At 40.1% G+C, this 26296-nt stretch overlaps 1 protein-coding gene across 2 annotated transcripts in view; it reads right to left on the bottom strand.

Moving 5' to 3' along the window:
- Positions 1–1321: 1321 nt before the first annotated feature.
- Positions 1322–26296, bottom strand: part of SINHCAF (SIN3-HDAC complex associated factor) — a 31219-nt gene continuing 6244 nt past the window's right edge. Inside the window, exons 2-6 of one of the 2 annotated variants that reach the window (XM_026720051.2) lie at positions 16468–16649; positions 15217–15316; positions 9482–9608; positions 7965–8115; positions 1322–4443 (exon numbers count right to left, since the gene is read on the bottom strand). In XM_026720051.2, the coding sequence (XP_026575836.1) occupies positions 4281–4443; positions 7965–8115; positions 9482–9608; positions 15217–15316; positions 16468–16595 (669 nt within the window). In that variant the 5' untranslated portion in view covers positions 16596–16649 and the 3' untranslated portion in view covers positions 1322–4280. The remainder of the gene's footprint in view (positions 4444–7964; positions 8116–9481; positions 9609–15216; positions 15317–16467; positions 16650–26296) is intronic. The other variant, XM_087935028.1, reaches the window with a different exon arrangement.

The following is a 26296-nucleotide window of genomic DNA, read 5'->3' as shown; positions in this document are numbered from 1 at the left end:
TAATAGCAATTTGAGTACCAAAAAATTGGTTCCCCCATCTGTATTAGATTTATTCATACAGAAGTTGCATAGATAATGAAAAGATGTTTTAATTTCAATTCCTGTACTGAGGAGGGTTGAAATGTTCCTTCCATTCCTGAGATTCGTCACCGATATTATATAGCATATAAACACAGATTATATGATCTCCGAGTAGTTGATTGATACTACTCCTAAATAGCAGTTCCTTTTATTATGCAGGGTAGTTGCCAACTACTTCAGTGAACAGGATTCTCCACGAAACATTATAAAGGCAAATGAGATCCTAAGAATGCCTATGGAGATTCTCAGTCATCCAGGTCATGGTTGCCCCAAAGGTGCTTTTTTCAAGAGGCAATTGGACTTTCTTTGTTTTTCCTTGAAGACGTTTCACTTCTCATCTAAGAAGCTTCTTCAGCTATGAGCAAAACGTAAGAAAAACCAGAAAGTCCAGTTGCCTCTTGAAAAAAGCACCTTTTGAGAGATCGTGGTAACTCCTTTGGCTTTTTATTCGGTCAATGAGATTGTCTGTTCCAACATGAAGAGTTCCAGGGGCCAGGTGCATGCAGAAACTCTCTTCTACTGTTTACCCTAACCTTGTTTAACACATGCAGCCTACAATTCTGAATATAGCACTGCAAATAGCCATCAAGATTGTTAATGACATGCCTGCCATTTCTTGATCATCTCTTGGAAAATATTGAGACACGCCCCCCCTCCACACACAACTTCCCCTTTTTTGTACCACAAATATTCAAATCTCCACTTTATGAATCAATATATAGAATACAGGTAGTCCTTGACACGTGACAATAGAGCCCAAAGCTAAGCAAGACTAAAGCTAAGCAAACAATTAAGTGAATTTTCACCCATTTTATGACTTTTTTTGCCACAGTTAAATGAATCATTGCAGTTGTTAAAGACATGGTTAAGTGAATCTGGCTTCACCATTGACTTTGCTGGTCAGAAGTTCGCGAAAGGTGATCACATGACACCGAAACCATCATAAATATGAGTCAGTTACCAAGCATCTAAATTTTGATCACATGATCATGGGAATGCTGCAATGGCCATAAGTGTGGAAAAAATGGTCATAAGACACTTTTTTCAGTGCTGTTGTAATTTTGAACAGTCACTAAATGAACTGTTGTAAGTCAAGGACTACCTGTATTGAGTATTAAATTGAGCAAGCTTCATAGTAACTCTCTTGTGCCTTCTATTCACTTTTCAAAATAGCTGACACCCATGAGATCACTAAAGTCAACAACTGGAAAGAATACACTTTCTTGCCCCCCTAGATAAATCTATTTATTCATTTATTTATTTGCTTGTTGCCCTAGTTTTAAAAAAAAGCTTGGATTACAAGTGTATGAACAATATAAAAAGTATAAAAACAGATTCCATAGATTTCTACTACATTGATACAAAGTGCATAACTACATACAATTCATCTTGCATTACTACTCGAGGAAGAGGGAAAGGGAGGAACAGTCTGCTGTAGTAGTAATAAATAAATAAATACAGAAGAAGAGATGATCCATATTATAGTTACATATAATTCATACTGTAATTGAAAATGCACAGAAATGTTGACCAATATTGACTAGAGTAAGCATCAACCAAGAAACCAACAGGAAGAAGATAACCAAGACGCCTACACGCATCCTTCAGAGTTTACCAAGTCAGCAAAACTGCCAAGGCATTAGGTCAGTCTGGGGAAAAAAACTATTTTATCCTCCCTTTAGAATAAGTCTCCTATTTACAACAGGGGATAGGGATAGAAGAAAGGCAATTAAGGATACCCTATAAAAATAGGAAGACATTATTTAATAGTCATATTTGTCTGACATAGCGCAACTAAAATTTCATTGTTCAGTGAAAAAAACCAAAACAACCCAGGCACATTTATAACCGTGCACTGCAGAATCAAATCAAAATTTTCACGCTATTCAAATGAAGTAAAACAAAAATCAAAAGCAGCAGAACTCTTGCCGGGAAGCCATTATTTTGATCCCCAAAAGCAGCCACATTTTAACAGAAAGCTATTCCTGGGTAATCAGAATGTCAATTAAAAAACCAGGAATCATGAGGCTTCAGTTTACCCTATTTCTGAAGCAAGTTTGACATAAGAGCCTTACTGAACTATACAATAATTAATTACAGTAATATTGCCTGAAAACAATGGTGGGATGTTTAGGAACTTGGGAGTCACCAAAGGGAATCGCATGGGGATGTTGGAGGGAAACCAGATAACTTGTTTTTCAGCTTTTTGAGAGATGAGATATTATTATCAAATTAGGGGTAATCATTAGGGATGTTAACTAAGTAGCTCTGTATTGGGAGTCTGGGCAAAGGAGGAGCTACAACAGTTGGAGGCACTTCTGGATAAGGAGGGGCAAATGAGAATTCCAGGAGGGTAGCAGCTGGGACAAAATTTCAAGAATAATGAATAACATTTACTATGTCCAGGTGGCATGAATGTACAAGTGGGTCTCTGCAGGCATTCAGTCAATCTGAAATATTTTAAGAGAATATATTATGTAATTCAACCTCTCCAAGGCTGGTGCATGGGCTCCTGTCATATCTAGCAAACCTGCTCAATAATTGATTCCACCCAATAGTCAGGCTGAAGTACGGCGTGGAAATAAGAATGCCATGCGTTGCTATACACATATTTACGGAGGATAAAATTCAAAATATTAATTTTTCCTTTTTCAAATGGCATAGATAGCATCTTCAAGGAGAGTGATGGGAAACATTAGTATTGGAATGTTCCTGACTCGGATAAGAAATAAGTCAACAATATGGAGAGAGGAGGGAGTGAGAAGGGCTAAACCTGAATTTTGGTCAACATGGCTTTCCTTTGAAGTTTTCAAACAAAAGGAAGAACTTACTAACATATGTGGTATGGTTCTAAGCCTACAGGCCATTTTAAGAATTAGTATTACAAATGGATAATAGACAACTGTTCCCACTCTGAAAAAGTGGACATAGTTTTATACCTGTAAGGTACTGTAGCATCATACCAGGAGAAACCTATTTGGTAATTAAAGGTTTTGTCATCACATCACTGCGTTTACAACATATTGCTGTGCAATCCGTATGCAAATGGAGAACATTTCTACTGACTTTTCTATTTGATAAACAATATATGGATCTCCAGGTGTTGTTGAACTATTGCAGTCAAATGCATCCAATCTGCTCAACAGTTAAAGATGGTGGGACCTGCAACCCTCCAACAGCTAAAGGACCACATGTTGCCCTTCCCTATCCTAAAATATTATGAAAAAAATGTTTCTCTGTACAAATTACCTGCAATCTTGTTTGTGGGGAAAATTATGATTTAAGATAGTGGTACCACCCCTTGGTCTGATCAACCTTCACACGTACCAGTTTTGCCTGTCAAATGCATCAACTGTCAGTTCACACATGCATTCTTCCTATCCAGAAATACTAACTCGGATGAAACATCTTTCATAGAACTCCACAAACTTTACATCATATGCATGGTAGAGAAGTCTTACACAAGCTTCCAAATTCATGCCATGGCTCTGCTTTATTAACATGGCATCATCCTCTGGAAATACAAGCCTTTCAACTCCAGCAGAATTCCCAGCTATAGAAAGGCTCCAAATACGAAGAATTGGAAGAGCAGAATAGTTGAAGGGCACTACACTGGGGAAGACTACCTTAGAGCAAATCATTCCTCTCCTCATAGAGACAGAAAAAATGGCTACCTAAAATTTATTATGCCAAGCAGGAAAACTGCTGATGACAAATGTATATATACTCCGTATCAGGGATGTGTGCAGAGTATGATGAGAAAAGTCAAGATGGCAACCCTAATAATGCAATTGAAAACTTCTCCTTTTTTAAATCAATGTTACACATAAAAAGAGGCAGAGTTTTGATTGCACTACTTCAGCCTCCATCCTTTTTTTTTTTTTAACCATACGCTGCAATCACCCCTGCTCCACATGGTCACCAGCCTTCCAGTCATTAGGGTGGGAACGAGGCTAAACAAAGATGACACACAGCAGCGTTCAGCTTCACCATGTGGCCAATATTTCTTAGTCTTTTTTTCTGAAAAGATATCAAGGGACTCTGAATTAGTAGAATTGATGCAGTTAAAAAAAACATCTTCAGACAGTTCGAAAGAAAATAAAAATAAAAGTCTTTTGGTCTCCAAAGTAAAAGGAAGGCCACTTCAACAGATGGAAGAAGAGGTCGCATCTGTCTCCTTCTGCATCTCTTTAAGGAAGTCACCACTCTTCTTGATTGGGGATGGTGGAGGATGGAGGAACCGGCGGTGGAGACTTCTCGGCGGCAGGCTGCTTATTACGGCAGCAGGGCTTGAAGAGATGGGTGTCTATAAGGACTTCTCCAAAGCGGCCTTTGTAAATAATTCCACAGCAAACCTTTTGCCTTCAGGGGGAAAACAAATCAAACTGTTACTACTTGCATAATTTATTAAACTTGCATCTCGCCAGATTTTTGCTGCCTCTGGATGGATTACAACAATCCAAAAAAGAAATTACAATAAAAAATAAGGCATAAAAGGTAAAGATTAAAAAAAAAAAGGCAAGCACGATAAACACTCTTGCCAAAGAACCAGATCTTTAGGATTATTCTCAACAACAGCAGAGTAAGGGCCGTATTTTAAAGATAATTTTAAAATAATTTATGTGCACAGTACTTTCCCGAAAATAAGACCCAACTGGAAAATAAGCCCTAATGCGTCTTTTGGAGCAAAACTTAATGTAAGACCTGTTCTTATTTTCAGGGAAAGACGGATAACTATTGGACTAATAGGTAGTTCTCTTAACAATTGCCCTGTTTAGCAGCTTTTGAAATTACAGTGGTGCTCTAAAAGTAATTTTATGGCCAGTTTTGCACTTGCACAACCATCAAAGGGTCCCCATGGCCATGCAATGAAGATTTGGGTGCACTGCAACTGATGACTGTTTCAACTATTGCAGCACTGCATGGCCACATGATTACCAACTGGGCGCCTATGGACATGCAGAGTCCGGGGAGATGCCAGCAGTAGAAACACAAGTTGCGGTCATGTGAGATCAACCTGCTGGTTAGTGGTGGAGTTGTGGGTCCCAACTGTGCTTATTAAGAGGGGATGACTTATACAGACTTATAGCAAAATTCTTTAAAAGTTGTTCCATTCATAAACGGCTGTTTTGCCCCTGAGCGTTTTTCCTGCAAAGTTGCTGGACATGCATGTTTTTTCACTACAATTGCCTAGTTCTGACAGTACAGCCATCAACGTGGTTTACTTGTGTGCTTGTTTATTTGTGTTCACATGGCAATCAGCAAAATCAACTCTGGGTAACAAACATGGTTAAAAGCATCAATGCAAAATGAAAATAAATAATGATACATACAACTATAGTGCCTGCATGCTGTATCAAAACAAGCACGGTTTATTAGCCAGCTTCTCACAAAGCCTGAGTCTCATTAAAGCTTTAGAAGACCCCAAGGTCACCCAGCTGGTTCCCCCGATAAGTACACACTAGAACCGTCCTCCCAGGCCACCAACTTAATCATCATACCATGCTGTTTTCCTGCTCAAAGTCATAATTAGATAAGTATAAAACATTCTATTTAGAGATCCTACGTGTTTATAGCACTCCAAATGAAACAAAAGGCTGTATCAGTGTGACGATGTGTGGTTTTTTTTAAATCAAAGGCAACAACTCTTAACTTTCAGTAAAATGATTACTCTGTGGGCCTTCTTCTCCTGATCTAAAAGCACTACTTAAATTCAGTGATGAAGTGCACTGCCAGTACTGTCCATCCCTCAAGGTTTGGTGGAATTAAGTACAATTTTGTCTTTGTTTTAGAACTGTGCCAAGCTTGTTTAGGCCTATGCTACATTTTTTGTGTCTTCTAGGTGGGAAACCAAATTTTGATCTTATAGATGGAAGGTACTCCAAGGGATTAAGAAGAGCACATTGTTGTTCTGACCAAGACTTCCTGAGACCATAATTAATCACATGCTTAGTCCAAACAACTCTCTTTTTATTTCAATGCTGGGAATTCTGTTCATTCCCAGCCTGTAATGAGCCCCAAACAGTCTCTCGAAATAAGCATCCACCTTTATCTCCTTTGAATTGCTGCCAACAACCAAGGTGCCAAATTAACTGTAAAAACCCAAACCGGCGTACAAAGTCCACACAGAGCTTCAAGGTTTAATTCGAACATTGCAAACGAAGTTGCTTCCTGCAAACGTTCCTGTCCCTTTGCTCCTCCCTTATGTCTTATGGGAGGGCCAATCATCTCCAAGCCTTACTCCCAAGTCACCCCTTTTGTCTTAACTGTTCTTGCCTTCTGGCAGCTCTGCACATGCACGCACTGGGAACAAGCTCCCCTTGTTTCTCTGCCTCGCTGCTGTCAGATTCTAGAGGCTCTGGAGTCAGGACATAACTGCCAGATGGCCCTGGCCCCATCTCTGTATTGGACACAGGACCCTTGTCCGAGTCCTCCCCAGACTCCTGGACTGGCCCATGTTCGTCTCCACTGTCCAACTCTGCTGCCATCTCTGCAGGCTGCCGGCAGACCACTACAATTGCCATGGACTTCAAGGTACTCTTCAGGTGTAAGAAAGTTCCCATCAACTTACAGGTAGTCTTCAGCTTATGACCACTATTGAACTCAACATTTCTGTTGCTCAGTGAGACATTTGTTAAGTGAGTCTTGCCCCATTTTATGACCTGTCTTACCACAGTTGTTAAGTGAATTGCTGGAGTTGTTAAGCTAATAACAGGGTTGTTCAGTGATTCTGGCTTCCCTGTTGATTTTGCTTGTGAAAAGGTTGCAAAAGGGGATCACATGACCAGCTGGTGTGAAGCAGTGGCCAATTTTGATCATGTGACCATGAGGGAATGCAACAAAAGCCGTAAGTGTGAAAAAGGGCAATAAGTCACTTTCTTCAGTGCCGTTGTAACTTTGAATGGTCACTAAATGAACTATTTGTAAGTTGAGAACTACCTGTATTGTGCAGCAAGAAAACCCACCCATTTCGGATATCTTCCTAATCCCCAACTCTCTTTACAGAAAACTGGTCCTTGCTAGACTTAGCAAGCATTTCCGCTGACATGAATGTGCAGCACTAGCTAATCTTAAAGCATGAAGGATATTTGCAGATCAATACACCTGCTGGCTATTGTCAACAGCATCCATCACTCCTGTCCAAGAAAGGATTAATACTGAAAAGGGAGAAGAAAGTCGCCTGAAGACATAGAATTTTACTCTTAAGACAACAACAGGCCTTGTGATCCGATTCATGCTCTGCATGATATCCACTTACTTTTACCCACTTGCTTAAACACCAGGTTGAGTCATCAGCTGTCTGCAAATGCTGTCTAATTGCTGAGGGAACGGAAGCAGCAGAGCCTTGTAATTAAGATGACATTTTATGCAATTATGTGCATTTCTAACTTCTGTCTCTCTACCTTCTCTTTTGTCTAAAGCAGAGGTCTCCAAACTTGGCAACTTTAAGACTTGTGGACTTCAACGCCCAGAAATCTCCAGTCAGCAGAGCTGGCTGAGGAACTCTGGGAGGTGAAGTCCACAAATCTTAAAGTTGCCAAGTTTGGGGACCACTAGTCTAAAGCTAAGTCTCCAAGTCCCTTTCAGGTATGGAAAAGGCCTTCAAACTTGGCAAGTTTAAGACTTGTGGACTTCAACTCCCAGAATTCCTGAGCTAACATGACTGGAGGAGGAATTCTGAGAGCTGAAGTCCACAAGTCTTAAACTTGCCAAGTTTGAAGACCCCTGAGGTATGGTCTTGCACTCATCAATTTCTCTTCTTTTAAAATTATGTTTGTACACATCCATCCATCAATCTTCATTCACTGCTTGAGTCTGAGAAACAATTCAAGATCCTACTAGGAATAATAGGGTACACAAATTCACAAATGGGGCATTTTCACCTTTTCCAGTATGTAAGATCCAAGAAGGAGAAGACAGGTGTACGGCTTGAACCTGGTGCCATCTCAGTGTCTGAACCATCGTCAGACTGGTTGCTATAGCAAGGCGAGTGGGCTGGAGAGGCACTTGAGGTAGTGCTGTGAGCATCAGAGTCTATAAGAAGGAAGGAAATAATTGCACTAAAATAAATTTAATGCACCATTCAGGGAGAGGAAGTGTCTGTTATTCCCAAATATCCATTAAATCTGAATTTAATGTTGTATAACTTAACGTCATTTGTATAATAATGCAATTATGCAGACATGTTATTAGGAAAATGACGTAAATCAAATTAATAAATGCAAATGAACTATACTTGGACTGAACATCACTTCTAGTCACCAAATGATTGTCCAATTTTGTCCAATTTACTTCAGATATAACATTTAGTTCATCCATAGGAGATCCAGATGCAAATTTCTGTTAAATCAAATTTTTATTCTATGTAACAGTTTTAAACCCAGAAATATTTATCAAAGATGGACTGAAGACTTCTTTGATTCTTCATTGTTTTAACTTTCATTTGCAACATAACATGAAGAAAAATTAAGATTCTCTCTATATATTTTTAACGCAACATATAGGAAGTTCTCATTTTTTATGGCAACCACAAAGGCTATTTTTCTCCTGATTTTTCTTCAAACTACTAGTATTTAATCCTAATCTAATGAATCTGAACTTTACAATTTTGGGAAAGACCAAACCGTTTATAGTAAACACAAAATTGTTATTTCAAACATACTGTATTATTCCTTTTCTCACCAGTTTTGTTGTGGTTAGCACAAATATGGCATAGTGAGTAATTATTGTTCGCCTCCTGTTTGTATAATAAATTATATATAATGGTTTGGAATAAACAGGTATTATCTCTTCTCAGGTCATAAAATCAGCCAGATTGTGTTTGCTCAGAGAACCTTTTGAGGCTGGTCATGAGAACCACTAATATTCAAATATCCTCCAGCAATTGTCTTTCACTTGGGTACAAAAATAATCTGACAAATTAAATAAAATTCACACATTGTACGATTGTGAACCTACTTCTAAAGGCAAGATGTAAAAGCCAAGACTGACTATTAAGTATCAAGAGTCAATAGACTGAAAGTCCTCCTTGCTGACTGAACATAGTTGAGCTATTACACCAGAGAAAGGTAAGGAACCCCTGTGGATTTTACTCCACTAGTTGTTGCCAATTATTAGGGCGATGCTCATCTCCATTTCAAAGCCATTAAGTTAGCATTCTCCAAAGATATTCATGCTGTCATGTGACCAGCAACATGGATCACTGTTATGTTCCCACCGAAATGGTACCTGTTTATCTACTTGCATTTGCATGCTTTCAAACTGCTGGATTTGCAGGAGCTGAGGCACTTGGATCTTAAACCTTGGCTGCAGGATTTCAAGCTGAAAAACCCAATGTCTTAACCGCTGAGCCACCCTACCACCCACATCAGATAAAAAAATCAATATGAACAGAACATACTGTGTCGCTTTAACTCTTTCTGAAGTTTGCTGATTTGATTGCTCTTCATCCTGTTACTAGGTAGAGGTTTCATCTTCTTTGGCTTCAGTGTTGTTTTAAGGCTCGGTCCAGCCCTTGCATCTACCACCTATAGAAAGGCAACAGGATATCTTTGTACAGTCAGGAACAATAAGGCCTACGCAGATAAATTTTTAAAAATGGGAAAATATGCTGATTTGAAGTTTAAAAAAAAAACCTAGATTCCAAAGCTAAAAAGAAGAAAAAGCAGGAAAATGGATTTTTTTAAATCAAGCCTATCCATCCCTAGTGCCAATAAAAGTTTGTGATTGGTACTTACCAAAGAAATTAAACAGTTGGAAATTGTGATATTTTATTCAGAATTTGTTCTGCCATTGGATTCTGCCAGTGCAGTGCAGCAGCTTGCAAACCAAAACCGCATTCTATAAATGTTTTCAAAGATAGTAACTAGGTGACTGAAGTTTCTGCCATGCAATATTCTAACTAGAATGATTGATGACTCTTGGCTATGAATGTGTCCCACTGGAGAATATGAATTACGATACCCCCAGGGGGTGGGGGAAAACCAGGGTCAAGGGTGACAATGAATTACATGCCTCAGAGTTGGCTACACCCAGGTAATGCCGGACAGTTTAACTCCCAATAAATCCTTTTTAAGTTTTGGAAGTTTGGCTCGAGATTCATGATTTAATTGGGATAACTGCCAGAATCCTGACATCAATGCTACTTAAGAAAAAAGGATTGATTTTCACAAAATAGTTAACAGTGCTAATATATAAATTGGAACTTTTAGGTTTGAATTTTCTTCTATAGCAGAAAACAATGGTAGGTGATTTTGTAGTTCTAGAACTAATATTCAACCAAACCACAATTATTATAATTTCCAAATGTTATAAAGGTGTTACACGAGAAGGGTAGGTATAGATGAGGAAAATGTTCATGAAATATCTAATTTTATGTTAACGTAAATACCACCCAATGCATTATTGGAGGAAAGACTGTTTACAAGAATATTTCCAAATTATATTAAGAAAGAGATGTTTAAAAATATGTCCCGATTTTCATGCAAGTTGTGAGGAAGTTAGAATAATATAGAAACTGGACAAAAATTTAATTAAGGCAAAGTTGAGAAATGGCTAGAAACTTGAGCAAAACTGAAGTTTGACAGATTACTAACTAAGTAGTCATTACTAAATAACGGTGTTTGGGATGAGCATTTCTGTCACTAAGAAATGTGGTAATAAAATGCAACGTCATGTGTCATCACACTGCTTAATGATTATAGTTCCTGGTTACTGCTAAATAAATCATCACATGTCATTAAGCAAAGACCTCCCACAACTGTGACTTCATGCTAGATTCCTCACTGACTGCAAATCGCAATAGCCTGACTATGGCTGCAATACTGCAACACTGGGAAGGTCCAGGTCAGTTACCAAATACCCAGATCACATGACCGCAGGGAGGCTGCAATGGCCAGAACTTCCAAGGACTGGTTGGAAGTATCCTTTGTTCAGGACTGTTGTTAAATTTGAAGTTGCTGAACAAGTGATCCTTAATCAAGAACCACCTGTTATCATTCCTGCTGTACCTATTCACCCTAATATAGAAAGACATGTATTACAAGCAGCACTCAAGCCACAAGCCACAATCAGGAGTGTTATAGTCTACCTACAGTAGCTTCATCTTTGAGAACTAGACTGTAAATTAGGAATGTTCAAGCCAGACTTGTTGTGGCTCATACAAAACATGATCTCTCTGTCACCACCTTCCTCGTGTTTATTTAACCTGTTAGATTCCTGTGAATCATACTAATAATAAAGGCAGGTAGAGACAAAGCTAGAATGGCAGCAGCTCTAGGCATGTTGAGTGCTACTCAGTAGAAGAGGAATATACTGGATCACCAATCTTGGCTTAGCATGATCTACACTACAAGGCGCAGATCTATTTTTTTTACCTGGGGAGTCTGAGGTGGCCAAATGAAAAGCTCCTGTGAGGTTAATAAAAAAGCTGTTTCAATTATCCCCAAGAGCTGCTACTCTAAGGAACTTACAGTCCAATGATCACAAAAAGAAAGATCAGCACAGATATGAGAAATTTTGTCAAAGCTAATCAGGTCTTGGATCATGCAAGCACCTAGATCTGGGTGTCAAACTAAATTTCTTCAAGGACTGGATCAGCATTGTAGTTCTCCATGGCCGGTTTGGGGGTGGGTGGGGGGGAGACAGGACAGATGCCTTCTGCAGCACCCTGCCAGCCAAAACAGGGCACGGTGAGCTCCCCGCAGCCTGTTTTCAGCCTGCATGGCCTCTTGCAGCACTTTGCAGGCCAAAACGGGGTGTGGGAACCGCCCCCCCCCCCACAGCAAAAAAGGCCCTTCTCCTGGAGTCTGCTGGTCAGAATAATCTGGCTGATGGGACCCAAAGCATGCCTTTTCTACTGCTAGAGATGTATTAGCATTGGTTCCTTAGTCAGGCCTACCGTGCAGAGCTGACAAAAGTCTAATATGGGTTATTAGACTTCAGTTATTATGAGACTGCCCTTCCTGAACAGGATTTACTGTGCAGGATTTAGTGATCCAGAAGGTGACAATACAGAGGGGAAAAAAACCTCATGGAATCTTCTGGCTACTGGACTGAGAATGGTTCTCTCTTTAACAGCAGTCTGGAAACAAGGAAAGTATGTCTTTCTTTGCCCAGTTTTTACAGGACTGCTTGAAGAAAAGTTGGCTGCTGTTGCCCCTGAGAGTTATAATTTTATGGTTTTATCTACCAAAGGAACTTTAGCCACAGGGGAAATTGTGGCCCTATAATTTCATGCAGGTTTGGAGATGTTATTGTTTCTGTTGTGAACTGCCCAGAATTTGATGGAAAGGTAGCATATAAATGCTGTCAGAAACAAAAGTACAAGAGTGAGGAGTAAGTAGCAGTTTCACACCTGAGACATGGGCATGTTCCAAGTAGGAAGACAGGACATGCATCTACTCATAAGTGAGGAGTTTTACTACATTTCAAAACAGATGTTCACTGTTGTGCTGTGTAAATCACAACTTTCTATTGCCAATAGTAGCAGGAAAGTTTCTCGTTTTCCTCCTTAACTAAAGATCCACCAGTGTGGCCCCTCAAGCAGCCTTTTCCAACCCTATATACTCCATGGGTCTTTGATGCCAAATTCTCAATTCTTAGCATTGTCTCATCGTGTAGGAGAACAGTTGGAGTGTGTGTGGAATTAAACACTCATCATGCTAGAGTTGTTACATGGCCACAAGCAGTCCAAGTCCAGTCCCACCTCTTGAATTCCATTGACCCTTATCTAGCACCAATTTAATTGATCCGATAGTTAGTTGACTAGATTCTTGTGTATAGGTAACAATAGCAGGATAAATCATCCCTTACAGATAATCAGAGTTGGAAGGGACCTTGTAGGTCATCTAGTCCAACCACCTGCCCAAGCGGGAGACACTACACTGTTTCTGACAGATGGGAGTCCAATCTCTTCTTGAAAGTCTCAAGTGATGGTGCTCCCACAACATCTGAAGGCAAGCTGTTCCATTGGTTGATTGTTCTCACTGTCAGAGTTTCTCCTTATTTCCAGGTTAAATCTCTCCTTGTTCAGTTTCCATCCATTATTTCTTGTCTGGCCTTCAAGCGCTTTAGAAAATAGCTTGATCCCTTCCGCTCTGTGGCAGCCCCTCAAATATTGGAAGCCTGCTATCATGTCTCCCCTGATCCTTCTCTTCACTAGACTAGCCATGCCCAGTTCCTGTAACCGCTCTTCGTATGTTTTAGTCTCCAGCTCCCTAATCATCCTGGTTGCTTTCCTCTGTACTTTTTCTAGAGTCTCAACATCTTTTTTGTAATGTGGTTAAAAAAAATGGATGCAGTACTCTAGGTGTGGTCTTACTAAGGATTTATTGAGTGGTATTAGTACCTCCCTTGATCTTGATTGTATCCCTCTGTTAATGCAACTTAGGATTGCATTAGCTTTTTTGGTGGCGGCTGCACACTGCTGGCTCATATTTAGCTGGTTGTCCACTAAGACTCCAAGATCCCTCTCTCACAGTTACTGCTATTGGTGACTAGATTCTTGTGTATAGGCAGGCTTGACAATAAATCTACTGAATTTCAAGTTAACAGTATGGTCTTGATCCTTTGTGCTTGACAATCATTAACCAATTCTGATGGCTGCAGTCTTGATGTGGTTGAATAATGCCAGGATAGGAAAAACTGCCCTAAAAGGGTCTCAATATACATTTATTTGGCAATTTGAATGTAGCCCTCTTATTAACACAGAGACTCCATCCAAATAACAGCCTTCACTTGGCTAAAATGGGATTCACTAGTTGTTGTATGAACCCAGCCACTATGCACATGCTTAGCACACGTGCTTATTTGCCACGCATACATTGGATACAAAGCTATTGACCACCTCTCCCTCTCTCTCCCCTCCTTCTTTCCTGCTATCTCTGTTTCTCTGTCTCTCTCTCTCTTTCATTTATTTAAATGCCACATATTAAATGTATATGTCAATCAACTCTGGGTGGCTAGAGATATTACAAACAGATCATATAACACATAAAATCTGCCATTTCTTACTGGATGTTGTAAAACAAGTTTCTGTAAAATTCAAAATAGTTCTACGAAGTCACAGTCAGAAAGATTAAGTACTTTACTAGTATAAAAGGTAAAAGTAAAGGTTCCCCTCGCACATATATGGTAGTTGTTTCTGGCTCTAGGGGGTGGTACTCATCTCTGTTACAAAGCTGAAGTGCCAGCGCTGTCCGAAGATGTCTCTGTGGTCATGTAGTTAGCATGACTAAATGCCAAAAGACACACGGAATGGTGTTACCTTTCCACCAAAGTGGTCCCTATTTTTCTACTTGTATATTTTACATGCTTTTGAACTGCTTGGTTGGCAGAAGCTGGGACAAGTAACAGGAGCTCACTCCATTACGCGCCACTAGGGATTCAAACCGCCGAACTGCCAACCTTTCTGATTGACAAGCTCAGTGTCTTAGCCACAGAGCCACTGCGCCCCCTAATTTTACTAGTATTACTAGTATACATGGGTTTATATTTTAAACCAATTAGTATAACATTTAAAAATCTTAAGTAATATATCAAGATTTGGTGAGGACTCTGATAATTTTCTATCAGCTCAGCTAGACTTCTTTAGAGTAATATTTCTCAATCTTGGCAATTTTGCATTGTGTAGAGATGAAACCCCAAAATTCCTCAGCCAGCATTGGATTTCTAGGAGCTGAAGTCCACACAGCTTAATGTTATCAAGGTTGAGAAATCCTTCTCAAGAGAAAGGAAATGCCTATTAACTGATGAGAATCCTTTACTTTTGCAGGATATGACCAGTAAGATGTTATTCTGCACAACATGTATATTTTATCTTATGAAACAAATCACCTAGTACAGTATTTCTCAACTTGGTCACTTTAAAAGGGTGGACTTCAACTCCCAGGATTCCCCAGCCAGCAAGAGAAACATTGATCTATTGCATCCACATTAAATAACTGATTACGTTCTGACTTATATTGCCTTTTCTGTTTAAAGTTGTGAATCTTCCTTGGCTTTAACTGTTAATTATTTCATGTAATAATGCATAAGCATATACATTAGAGGGGTGAAATATACCTGAATGTGAACATCTATATCTATGAATAAAAATAATATAAATCACATCATAATGACAGTTCAGGAACTCACGTGATTCCAATTCTTTTTTGATCCTGCTGGCAGTTTTTTCCACCTTTTCACCAGAAGCACACAAGCATTGCAGATATCTCCTGAGCGAGCTTCATGCAGACTGTAAAGAGAAGATTATAGGTCAATTTCTGCACATAATCAGCGAGGGAAAACACATATACTCACACACACACACAAAGATGGCTTGATTTTCTGCAAGAGGCAATGTTCCAAACTCAAATCAATATCTTGGGTTAGCTTGCTCTGTTGAGATCACTTGAAAAAATGTACTTTAAGATAATTACATTAAATTAAGCAAAGGTGTCTTCCCACCTTTGGAATAAATAGCCATTATATTTTAACCACACATTAAAGCAAAGATTGACTTTCTTATCATTATTATTAGTCTGGTGTTCTCCAAAATCTACACACAAGGTAGAAAATCAGAAAAAAAGTGTCCAAAAAGTCCTTTTTCAAAAGACAACTGGACTTTGTTTTTCTTGAAGACGTTTTACTTCCCATCCAAGAAGCTTCTTCAGTTCTTTAGCTTCTTCAGTCAGAACTGAAGAAGCTTCTTGGATGAGAAGTGAAATGCCTTCAAGAAAAACAAAGGAAGTCCAGCTGCCTTTTGAAAAAGCACCTTTGGGACAACCACAGATGACTGAAAATCTCCATTCAGGGGAAAAAATGCTTAGCAGATCAAAGCACTAGGCTCTACTCTCTTTATTTGTTGCAGGAATGCCTCACTGGGATGAAACAGGACATTGTGGGAGATTAATTTGCCCTCTGGAAAAAGGAGTGGTTCTGTGATTTACCATAAGCACCACTTTGTGGAGTACAAATGAGTGCCTGGCCCTATCTGGCTCATACAAGGTTACTCAGGCTTCTAACATCCTCCCTCCAATCTTCAAACTCAGAAACCAAGGACGTGATATTCCAAATTTCAGCCAGCTGGGTATTACTGCTTTGTCCTTCAAGCGGTTACCTTGCCCTTCTTCCCACACAGAAAAGTCTTATCTGCCAAGTATTTGTAAATGCATGCAAGGGGGCTGCATCTATCCTCCAGACTTCCATGCTATAATTAGCTGGAAGCAAACCTCCCTATGTTCAGCAACAGACAAATTTCTCCCTGAGATCTTTGCCAAACGCAAAACATGTGGCATCTTTCATGTTGCAGGAACTCCATGCGCCGCATTCAACATTTCCCCTTTGCATAGCCCCAGCCCCAACGTTAGGCAAAGGTACTTTAACCGGAATTGCAGCACTTCTTACCCAAAACAGTTCTGGAAGTCCTTTTCGTATCGCTTGCTGTCCGTGAAACGGGAGCTTGAAGACTTGGCCCTGCAAATACAGCAACCCTCCAAACTGCGATACATCTTCGGTTTGTGAAAGCCAAACATTGTTCCGTCCCTCCTTTAGTCTGAAGGGGTAACAAGGTGAGGGAGGAGGTTGAGCTAAAATTTAAAAAAAGGAGATTAAAAAACAACAACCAAGGAGAACACCGTGAAAAGATGAAGAAGAAATCTCCTCCAGTTCCGGTTCTTCTGCCAACTGACACTCTGCATTGCAATCAAAAAATGCTCGGGAAGTGCTCTAAATTAAGCATTACCACGACCGCCCATCCATAAAGGCAAAAGTCTCAAATCCATCTTCATCGCTATGGATCACACTGGCAGATTTTTCCGCCCTTCCTCTCAAGGCAAAGGACGTTACAGGAAATGCAATGAGACATGTTAACAAGGTGACCTAAGACACAAGATTGAATGCCAAAAGCAAAAATGAAAAACACCACCTGCCTTGTAGAAAGGGACAGATCTATCTGCCAGGCTTAAAACAAGCAGGGAGTGGATGATGGGGGTTACAATCACATCTATTCTGGAGGAGTGAAGGGATGAGGATATTTCATGAACAGTCGCATGAAACAAGGAAAGCGCTGCCTTCTCCGTATGGGTGATGCGATAACCTAAAACTCTCCTCATTCCATCATATTGACTTCTGGGGACTAATTCATCCACATTTTTTCTACATGCAGGAAACAAAATTAAAATATAATGGAAGAGGAAAGTCTTTTAAGAAATTATCAGCCTTACCAGATAGTCCAGAAAGGAGACACAATCAGATAAGCTAATTCTATTTTATTGTAAAGCTACATTAACAGAAACTTGCAAGTTTGAAAGAACAATTCTTCTATCATCTCCTTAACAGCTCGAGAAAAGAGGAAGTCTCTTCTACTACCCACTATTTATCTATGTTTTTTCTTATTTGATGGTTCCCTGGGCACCATCTCTTTTCCTGTCTCCTAATAAGTTCTTTTCCAAATACCATTACAGAAATCATATTTGCAATAACAGTAACTGGGTTTTGGTTTAACAGCTGGTACGTTACTTTAGATTGTTAGTCCTGCCAGGATAACATGATTTGGCTAAGGCATCAGGCTAGAAAGCCAAGAGATGGTGAATTCAAGTCCCGTGTTAGCCATGAAAGCCAACTGAGTGATTTTGGGCCAGTCTCTTTTTCTCAGGCCAACTCATCTCCACAGGGTTGCAATTGTGGGGAAAATGGAAGAAGGAAGGTGTGTTGAATAGTTTGCTGTCTTGAGTTATTTGTGAAAATAATAAAGGAGGGATATAAATAAAATGTCAAGAAGGTAAACAATCAATCAAAATACTAAACAATACACAGTGGTGGGCTTCAAATAATTGAACAACTGGTTCTCTGCCTGGTTGCTGGGTGGGCGTGGCCATGGTGGGCATGGCCTAGTCGGCCTCCTGCACGATCTTGGGAGTGAAAGCAGACTGTGGAGAGCCCTTTTCCACCTCCCTGGGCTCTGGAGGCTCTCTCGAGGCTCAAAATAGGCCTGTTTTTGCCCTCCACGAGTCTCTGGGAGGTCTCCTTTCCACCTCCCCAGGTTCCACACGATCCCTGCGCTTACCTGGGATCCAAAACGGGTGGTGTGGGGACTCCTGGAAGGGGCAGGACCAGCCGATTGTCAGAACTATTGGTTCGCCAACCAGCACAAACCGGCTGAAGCCCACCCCAGACAATACATGCAACAATACTGAAAGAACAGTATTGTTGATAAGATTAAATTAGACACGTCTTACCATCTCATCTTCCACCTAACAAGCTTTTTTCAGATTTTAGATAGATTGTTCCGTGGCACAAGGGTTTACATCCATCAGAGGTGGCTGCTATTGTTAAAAAGCACCTATTAGCTTTCTAAATGCCGAGTGGGTATTAAGAATTAAGCTGATCCCCACCCACTAAGTTGCTGGAACGAGGAAAAGTTTATGATACAATACAGGGAGGAAAGATCCATTGCAGCAGTTTCATGAGCCAGTCCCTAGCTCGGTTTCCACAAGGGGAGAGCTTTTTCATGGCTCATTCTAGGGATCAGATTCACCCAGGAGGATGGCTAAATTCACCAGATCCGTTTCATTAATCTTCAACTACACATTGTAATGGAATGTGTGGATGACCTTGGGGAATGAGGGGAAGAGATGCTGCCTAGGAAACCATCAGACAAGAGAAGCAGCAGCCTCCAGGGGCTGAATAATCAGAAAGAAACTTAGGAAGGACCTGCCTTAATGAAGCAAGTTTGTTCTTTTAGTCTTGCAAGATTCTGTTAATGTCGCCTTGCAGTATAGTAGTTCATTTGGTCATCATGTTTCCCCAACTGGTTTACCTGGAAGGGCTGATAGTAAATTGACTATACTATGACTAGGTTTGCACAAAGGAAAAACCAAACTAACCACATTATGGTTTAGCCCAGTATGTAAACCTAGTCAGGTTTATCACATAATATCATTCAAAAACTAGGTATAGGTAGTCCTTGACATTCGGCCATCATTTCCATTGCTAATCAAGATAGTTGTTAAATTTTGTTCCATTTTACAACCTTTCTTGCAGTAGTACTTAAGTGAATCACTGCAGTTGTTAAGTTAGTACATGGTTAAAATCTGGCTTCCCCATTGATTTTGCTTGTCAAAATGTTGCAAAAGGTAATCACATGACCTAGGGACAAAGCAATGGTTTGAACCCATTGCCAAACCACATAATTTTGATCATGGGCTATAAAAGTCATAAGTGTGAAAAATGGTCATAAGTCACATTTTTCAGTGCTGTTGTAACTTTGAACAGCCACTAAGCAAATAGTTGCAAGGAGAAAGAATGGTTCTTATATTCCCCACCCCAAGAGAGCAGCTTTCATTGTGCAGCTGTCGGCTGTCTTCATTAAGGATTTTTCTAGTACTTTCCATAAAACCAGCTTATCAAGAGCTGTGTCCTTGAATCAGTGCCTGCAAGAGGTTTCTACTTTCAGAATTGGTTGAGGCCAAGGCTGTCTAACTTCCAAGGGAGCAGGACTAAGTGTTGCCTTTTGTTCCACTGGTCATGTAGGACTTGCTAACAATAACACAGGCAGACAGAATCTCCAAACAGGATGCGTTCCAGCATGGTAAAAGATCTTGTTTTCACCCACTTGTCTTTGCTTCAACCTTTTCTCCAATTTTTTCTTATACTTCATCCTTTTTTTCAAACAGATACGTTTTAAAGCAGCCGTCAGTGGGTGAATTACACTGTACTGGATATTCTTACCTTCTACTTCAGTCCTCCTAATTCAGGGGTCTTCAAACTTGACAGCTTTAAGACTTGTGGACTTCAACTCCCAGAATTCCTCCTCCAGTCATGTTAGCTCAGGAATTCTGGGAGTTGAAGTCCACAAGTCTTAAACATGCGAAGTTTGAAGACTCTTGCCCTAACTGCTGTTTTTTGAAAAGCCACAATTTCATAAAAGCTGTCATTGCTCAACATCTATTCTACCTTCCCAGTTATGACAGCAGCAGCACCTCTGGTATCAATGAGCAGCTCTATTGTTCAGTGGCATAGTTAGTTCAAAGAGAACATGAACTCAGTAAAAGACTTACTTTCCAGAACTCAACAGTACTGAGTTTAGAGATGAAAGCTGGAAAAATGCAAGAAACAAAGGCTTCATTTGGTTATAAATCATTATTTGACTGAAATTGTCCACTCCCTCTTTTTATTCAAGTTCCAACATTAATCCAAGACAAAGCTAAAAAAATCTAGATACAATTTGAGAAGGTACTAATTTGGCAAATGATGTACATTCTACACAAAAAAGTTACTACCAATGAGGGAATAAAACAAAGCTATGGAGAAAACTACTTGTTAAATTCCATGATAACACCCCAGCTTTCCATATAATTTTGCAACCGTCACTTATGCATTTAAAGATAAAATACTACTGAATTTAAAGTTAAAATAACAATCCGTTAATGAATTATTTGAGTGAAGGTTCTCTGATTTTGAATGCTGCAAATGCAAGCTTTCTGAACTTGACATCCAAGGAGCGTTTAAATAAGCTAATTTGGTTCCACATTCATCAGCAGCGAATGCAAAGTCACAAAGTCCAAGCAAAAGAACTTGATTTTCAAGGAGACCTCCCTCCTTCCTATGAGCTGCATTTTTAAAAATCCTATTTTATTCTCCAATACCAAACAAGAGAAGTAAATGCAAATAACAAAATGTTTGAAGGTGCAATAAACTGCAATACTCTTGAAAAGAGCTTTGTAAAAAAACATACCCAAAGAAATTACCAAACTAGAATATTGTAGGATAAACCAATTCTGGTCAGAAGCCGCACTGAAACATGCAGGAATTATAATTATTAAAAATTATAAATTAGCTTGGGACGTTGAAATAGACATTCCAGAAAACAACTATGACAAAACACCTCCAGAATCCCGTTAAGACGTTTACAGGTAGTCCTCGGCTTATGACTACAACTGAGCCCAAATTTTCAGTTGCTAAGGGAGATGGCTGTTAAGTGAATTTTCCCCCATTTTATGACTTTTCTTGCCACAGTTATTAAGTGAATCACTATCGTTGTTAAATTAGTAACCCAGTTGTTAAATAAATCTGGCTTTCCCACGGACTTTGATTATCAGAAGGTCTCAAAAGATCGCATGACCCCAGGCTATTGCAACTGTGATGACCCCGGGGCATGGCACAAAGGCAATACAGTCAAATAAGCAAGAAGAGTCCCTTTATTATCTCCAACTTTGCTCCCAATGTCCAGGTTACCTTCAGCTGGAGAAAAACTTTCCCAGGAACAGCCTTTAATTGTAGAAAATTCAGTCCAAAACAAGGTACATACAGACTGTAACTAAAAATCCAAACAAACAAAGCTGCAGTAATTAACTTGACAGGGCAGGAGAAAGACTTTCCGACTTGAAAGGCCGCCAATACTCACACAGTTGGGAAGACGCCAGGAACACAGATAAGCCACAATACCAGATAATAAATTCACAATTTGCTCCCAACAACTTGCTGTGCACAGCTTTCCTTTTTAAACACTGTGTTCCCAGCTGCAGCTAATGAAGGGGAATCAGGGCCTTTTTCTTCCCTGTAAGCCATGCAACTCACGTTGCTCCCTTCTCCGTTCCTCCCTGAGTGCGTGCCCTAGGATGAAGAGGGGATGGGCCTGGTTTTTCCTCTGAATTCCCTCTGCCTTGCTCTACACTTCTTCCTTGCTCTGCCCAGCCGGACTGTGCCCTTCCCCAGTTTCTTCCATAGCCAACCGAGCCACACCCCCATTCCCTGTCAGCTGTTTGGTCTCCCCCTCTGAATCAGATTCCGACAGGGGCATGACAGCGACTGTCTTAAGTATGAGCCAGTTGCCAAGCATCTGAATTTTGATCATGGGACCATGGGGATGCTGCAACAGGTTGTGTGAAAAATGGTCACATCACTTTTTCAGTGCCAAGGTAACTTCGAACGGTCACTCAATGGATTGCTGTAAAGTCCAGGACTATTTGTACCTGGGACCAGTCAGCAAAAATTGCTCTTGACTCAAAAGTATCTTTTTCTTTCTAGTGAAGATTCTGCACTGTTGGCCAGAATGGGACAAAGGAGAAATCCTGATTTTCCAACTTTGAGACCGGATCTTATTTGTTACATATCTGTTTGACAAGATGCTTCGAACAGAATTTGAAAACATTGAAAAAATTTTTTACAAAAGTTCCCAACAGTTCCTTTTAAATCTTAAAAAGTAAATTTTGGCCCTGAAAATGGATTTTTTTTTAAAAAAAGAAACCTACATAATTATTGTGCCACACCAGAATGAACCCTTTGATTCCTTAAGAAACAATGGAAGTGGGAAGCTGTGATTCTGTGTAATGCTTTGAATCAGGAAAAAGCCACAACAGTAATTGTAGCCCTGGTGAATCCCAGTTCTACCAAGCACAGGACAGAGAAAGGAAACGTAGCATCAGATACTGAAAAGGCAAAGGGAAATTCTCAACAATCATCTGCTCTCCAAGTACCACTGGCTAAAGTTCTTCTACTTTACTCTTATGGCTGTTATATTTACACAACATGTCCCTGAGCTGAAATTCATAAGCAAAAACAGAAACCGAAATCCTTATTCTAAAAAGGAGTCTAAAGCAGATGTTTGATATCACAGTTCTGCTGTTTAGGGGGAGGGGGATTAAAGACCCATGTGCCTTTTCCAGAAAAGAGTAAATAAACTATAAGACTGACATTTCTCAGAAAGTTCTCTGGAATCAACTTTTTTTTGACATTGGAATAATTTGATGCAAATTCCTCCTGCCAAACAAGAGGAGGAACTTAGTAGCAGAGTTCACCCTTTAAATGTTAGAAAATAAAGATGTATGGGCCAATCTCAATCAAGGTAGTTTTATTCTTTCCCGGGCTCTTTACTTAAAGAGGCTGAGATATATGTCTGCTGGGGGAGGGCAAGATTATTAAGACACAAGCATTTTTCTGTGCTGAATTGGAAGATTTAAGAAACTAAATACAGAAGCATACGTGGGCATTGCTGGTTATTCCTGCACAAATTGAACTGTGCCTTTTCACAGGTACAACATACAAAAGAGAGCCAAAGCTTCAAGCACATGGTCATGTCCACCAGGAGTGGGATTCTACCGGTTCTGTCAGGCTCTATAAAATCAGTAGCTCTGAAGAGCAGCAGACACCAAACCGGTTCTGTGTCTGCTGCTGTTTTGGCCCACCTTACTTGTCCCTTATTTCCTGCTTTTTCAACCTCAGCTGCTTTGCGTGGCACAACTGTGGTTGAAAAAGCAGGAAAAAAGTGCTTTTTCAAATGCTGCGCATCTGCACGCAGCACTGCTCAGCTGTCTGGGCAGCTCAGCAGTTTGTTAATTGCACGTGCACGCAGCGCGCATCAAGCGTGCATGCGCCTGCGACACGTAGCCACCAAACCGGTAGTTACACTGGGCGGATCCCACCCCTGAAGTCCACCATCTTTCAGCGCTGTTGTAACTTTGAATGGTCATTAAACTAATGGTTGTAAGTTAAGGACTATCTGTATGCTCACTTGTTTTAGCAAAATTATAAGGCAGAGTGGGCTCTGTTGTACAAAGCAATGGAAAGAGTGTATTAGTGAATTGTAAATGCCCAGAAAAATTATTCTATAATGCATTGTAGGAATTAAACTACCCTGTTTCCCCAAAAATATGACCTACCCTGAAAGTAAGTCCTAGCTTAATTTTTACACATGTGCCCAATATAAGACCTACCCAAAAATAAGCCCTAATTAAGGTCACACCAACTCCAGAGTAGATGGGTAAAAATTAAGATAGGATGGGGATGGGGGAGCTGCCCTACTACTTACCTTTGGACAGTTGTAACTAGACTTGCACATCCCGACACCTGCCTTGCTGGCCCATTTCTTCTGTAGCTGGCAAGCTTTCCTGAAGGCCTCTGTAGCTGATAACAAAGTTCCGGATTGATACTGAGCTCTGTTATCAGCTGCAGAGCCCTTCTGCTGGTCGCAGAAGTTCCTGAAGGCCTCTGACAGCAAAAAGGAGGCCAGGGGACACAAGTGAGGTTAGTCAGTGGATGACATCCCCCAAAATAAGACCTGGCACCTTTTTGGGGGGAAACACGGTATAAACAAGGCAATAAACAAATAATTGCAGCCTGACATGCTGAAGAAGCCCCATAAATATGAAAAATACTAGGCAAGTAGAATAACAAATTGTGCTGTATGCCAGTGGCTATGCTGACTAGGCTTCCAACCAAGCTATGCCACAGCCTGGTAACTTTGTTAGTTGTGGTCTTAAAATGTCTGAAAAGTGAGGGGGAAATGTGATAGAGGTACACTCATATAAGATTATAACAATGGCTTCCCTTATTTTATTTGCAACTTAGCAAGTTACAGAACCTTTCCTTCACAGGTAATCCTCACTTACCAACCACGATTTTGAGTGGAAACTCTGTTCTGAGCAACGCGGTCATAAAATCAAATGACCACACCCAACCTACAGTGGCAGCTCATCCGTTCCCATTGCAGTCATTAAGTGAATTGCCACAGCTTATTAAACACATCACATGACTCTGACTTGCAACTTTCTGCTGACTTTCCCATTGTCAATGGTTGTTGGAAAGCAGCTCTGAAAATTACACACAGTGATCACACAGCCCTGGGATGCTGCAACCATTATAAATACATGCTGCTTGCCAAGCGCTCAATTTTAATCATGCTACTGAGGAGACACTGCAACAGTCATAAGGGCAAGGACAGGTCATATGTCACTTTGTTCAGCTTTGTTGTAGCTTCAAAGGGTCATTAAACAAATGTCTATAAGTTGAGGACTACTTGTATTTATATTTTTTTAAAAAAATAGGGATATTTTCAGCTAATGGCACCATCATAGATGATGTTGTGAATTCAAAAATAACAAAACTGTGAAAATTAATGTATGTGTCATATTAAAAGGACAATATCTCATGAGTTCTCATGCAAAATTTGGCACAACATTTGGGTAACTTTTAATTAATAAGGATGATGATAAAGAAGTCAACTTTTTAATTTTCTTAAGTTTAGTCCTTTTACCTGAGACTCTAAATCTTTTTTTTATTTGCATTTGTTTTCCTAGACATATTAAACATAGATAAGTAATGCAGTCCCCAACATGCTAGACAGCAACTGTGAAACTCTTTAAAGAGAAACATTTACCATTCCTTCCTAACTTGAAAGCAGGGTCAGCCTCTTGTTGAAGCTTTCAATTTCATGATGAGGATTAAGCAGACTTCTATTTCAAGAAAAAGGAGGATTTTCTTCAAAATCTGTTCAACTGTTTGTAATGAAAAGCAAGTAGAACATCAATACTAAATATACATTTGACTTCCAAGATTACTTTTAATAACCCAAATTGCCTGTAATGGAATGAGTGGATGACCTTGGGGGGACAAGGGGAAGAGATGCTGCCTAGGAAACAATCAGACAAGAGTGGCAGGAGCCTCCAGGGGCTTAAAGGTCAGAGAAAGAAACTCAGGAAGGATGCACCCTAATGGACCAAGCAGTTAAAAGTGGCAGAGGGAAGTTTGCAAGATTCTGTTAGTGTAGCCTTACAATAAAGTAGAAATTAACTGTCTAGCTCTGTTTCCTGTCTGGCTTACCTGGGAGGACTGACAGGAGCTTAAAATTCTCTTGCCACTAGCTTAAAACCCTCCACCATTAACTGCAGCCCAATGTGGTTGATCATTTACATTTTACTGAATGAAGTGATCCTAATTCAGCTCTGCTGAGTCTCTAGACTTCAAAGTGATATTAAGGCAAATTTTTTTTTTTTTAATCCAAAAGGGCGGAATGTGGTGGCCGATTTCCTGCCATTTTGAAGGGAGGAAATCTGTGTAAAGTCCTAAAGCAGGGGTTCCCTTCCCCCTCCTCAAATAATGTGCTTTTCTTAGCCACAAGAATCTGTCCAACTTTGGCATGCAGAAAAGGCACATTCTCATCTTTATGTTTTCAATTCTCCACAATACCTCCTTGGCAGCCTAGTTGTGACAGAAACATCCAGGTGTGAAAACACATGGGAGCTTTTATAAAGGGTAACAGGTGGACAAACTTGCACCCCAAAATAACTCATCAGTATTTTAACTAGCACCCTCTCTCCCCAAAAACTTTACACAGCTGAAAAGCATGTATTTTCATTGACCTGTTAAAATTATATACTGGAGTTCACACCCACCCATAGTATGCAAACTCTAGATTGCCTCCACAAACTGCAAGGTGCTTCATGTCATAACAGTCAGA

Source organism: Pseudonaja textilis, chromosome 5 (assembly GCF_049901715.1).
Source record: "Pseudonaja textilis isolate UNSWEBS1 chromosome 5, rPseTex1.2, whole genome shotgun sequence".
Lineage (NCBI taxonomy): Eukaryota > Metazoa > Chordata > Lepidosauria > Squamata > Elapidae > Pseudonaja > Pseudonaja textilis.
This window is presented reverse-complemented; position numbering and strand designations above follow the sequence as displayed.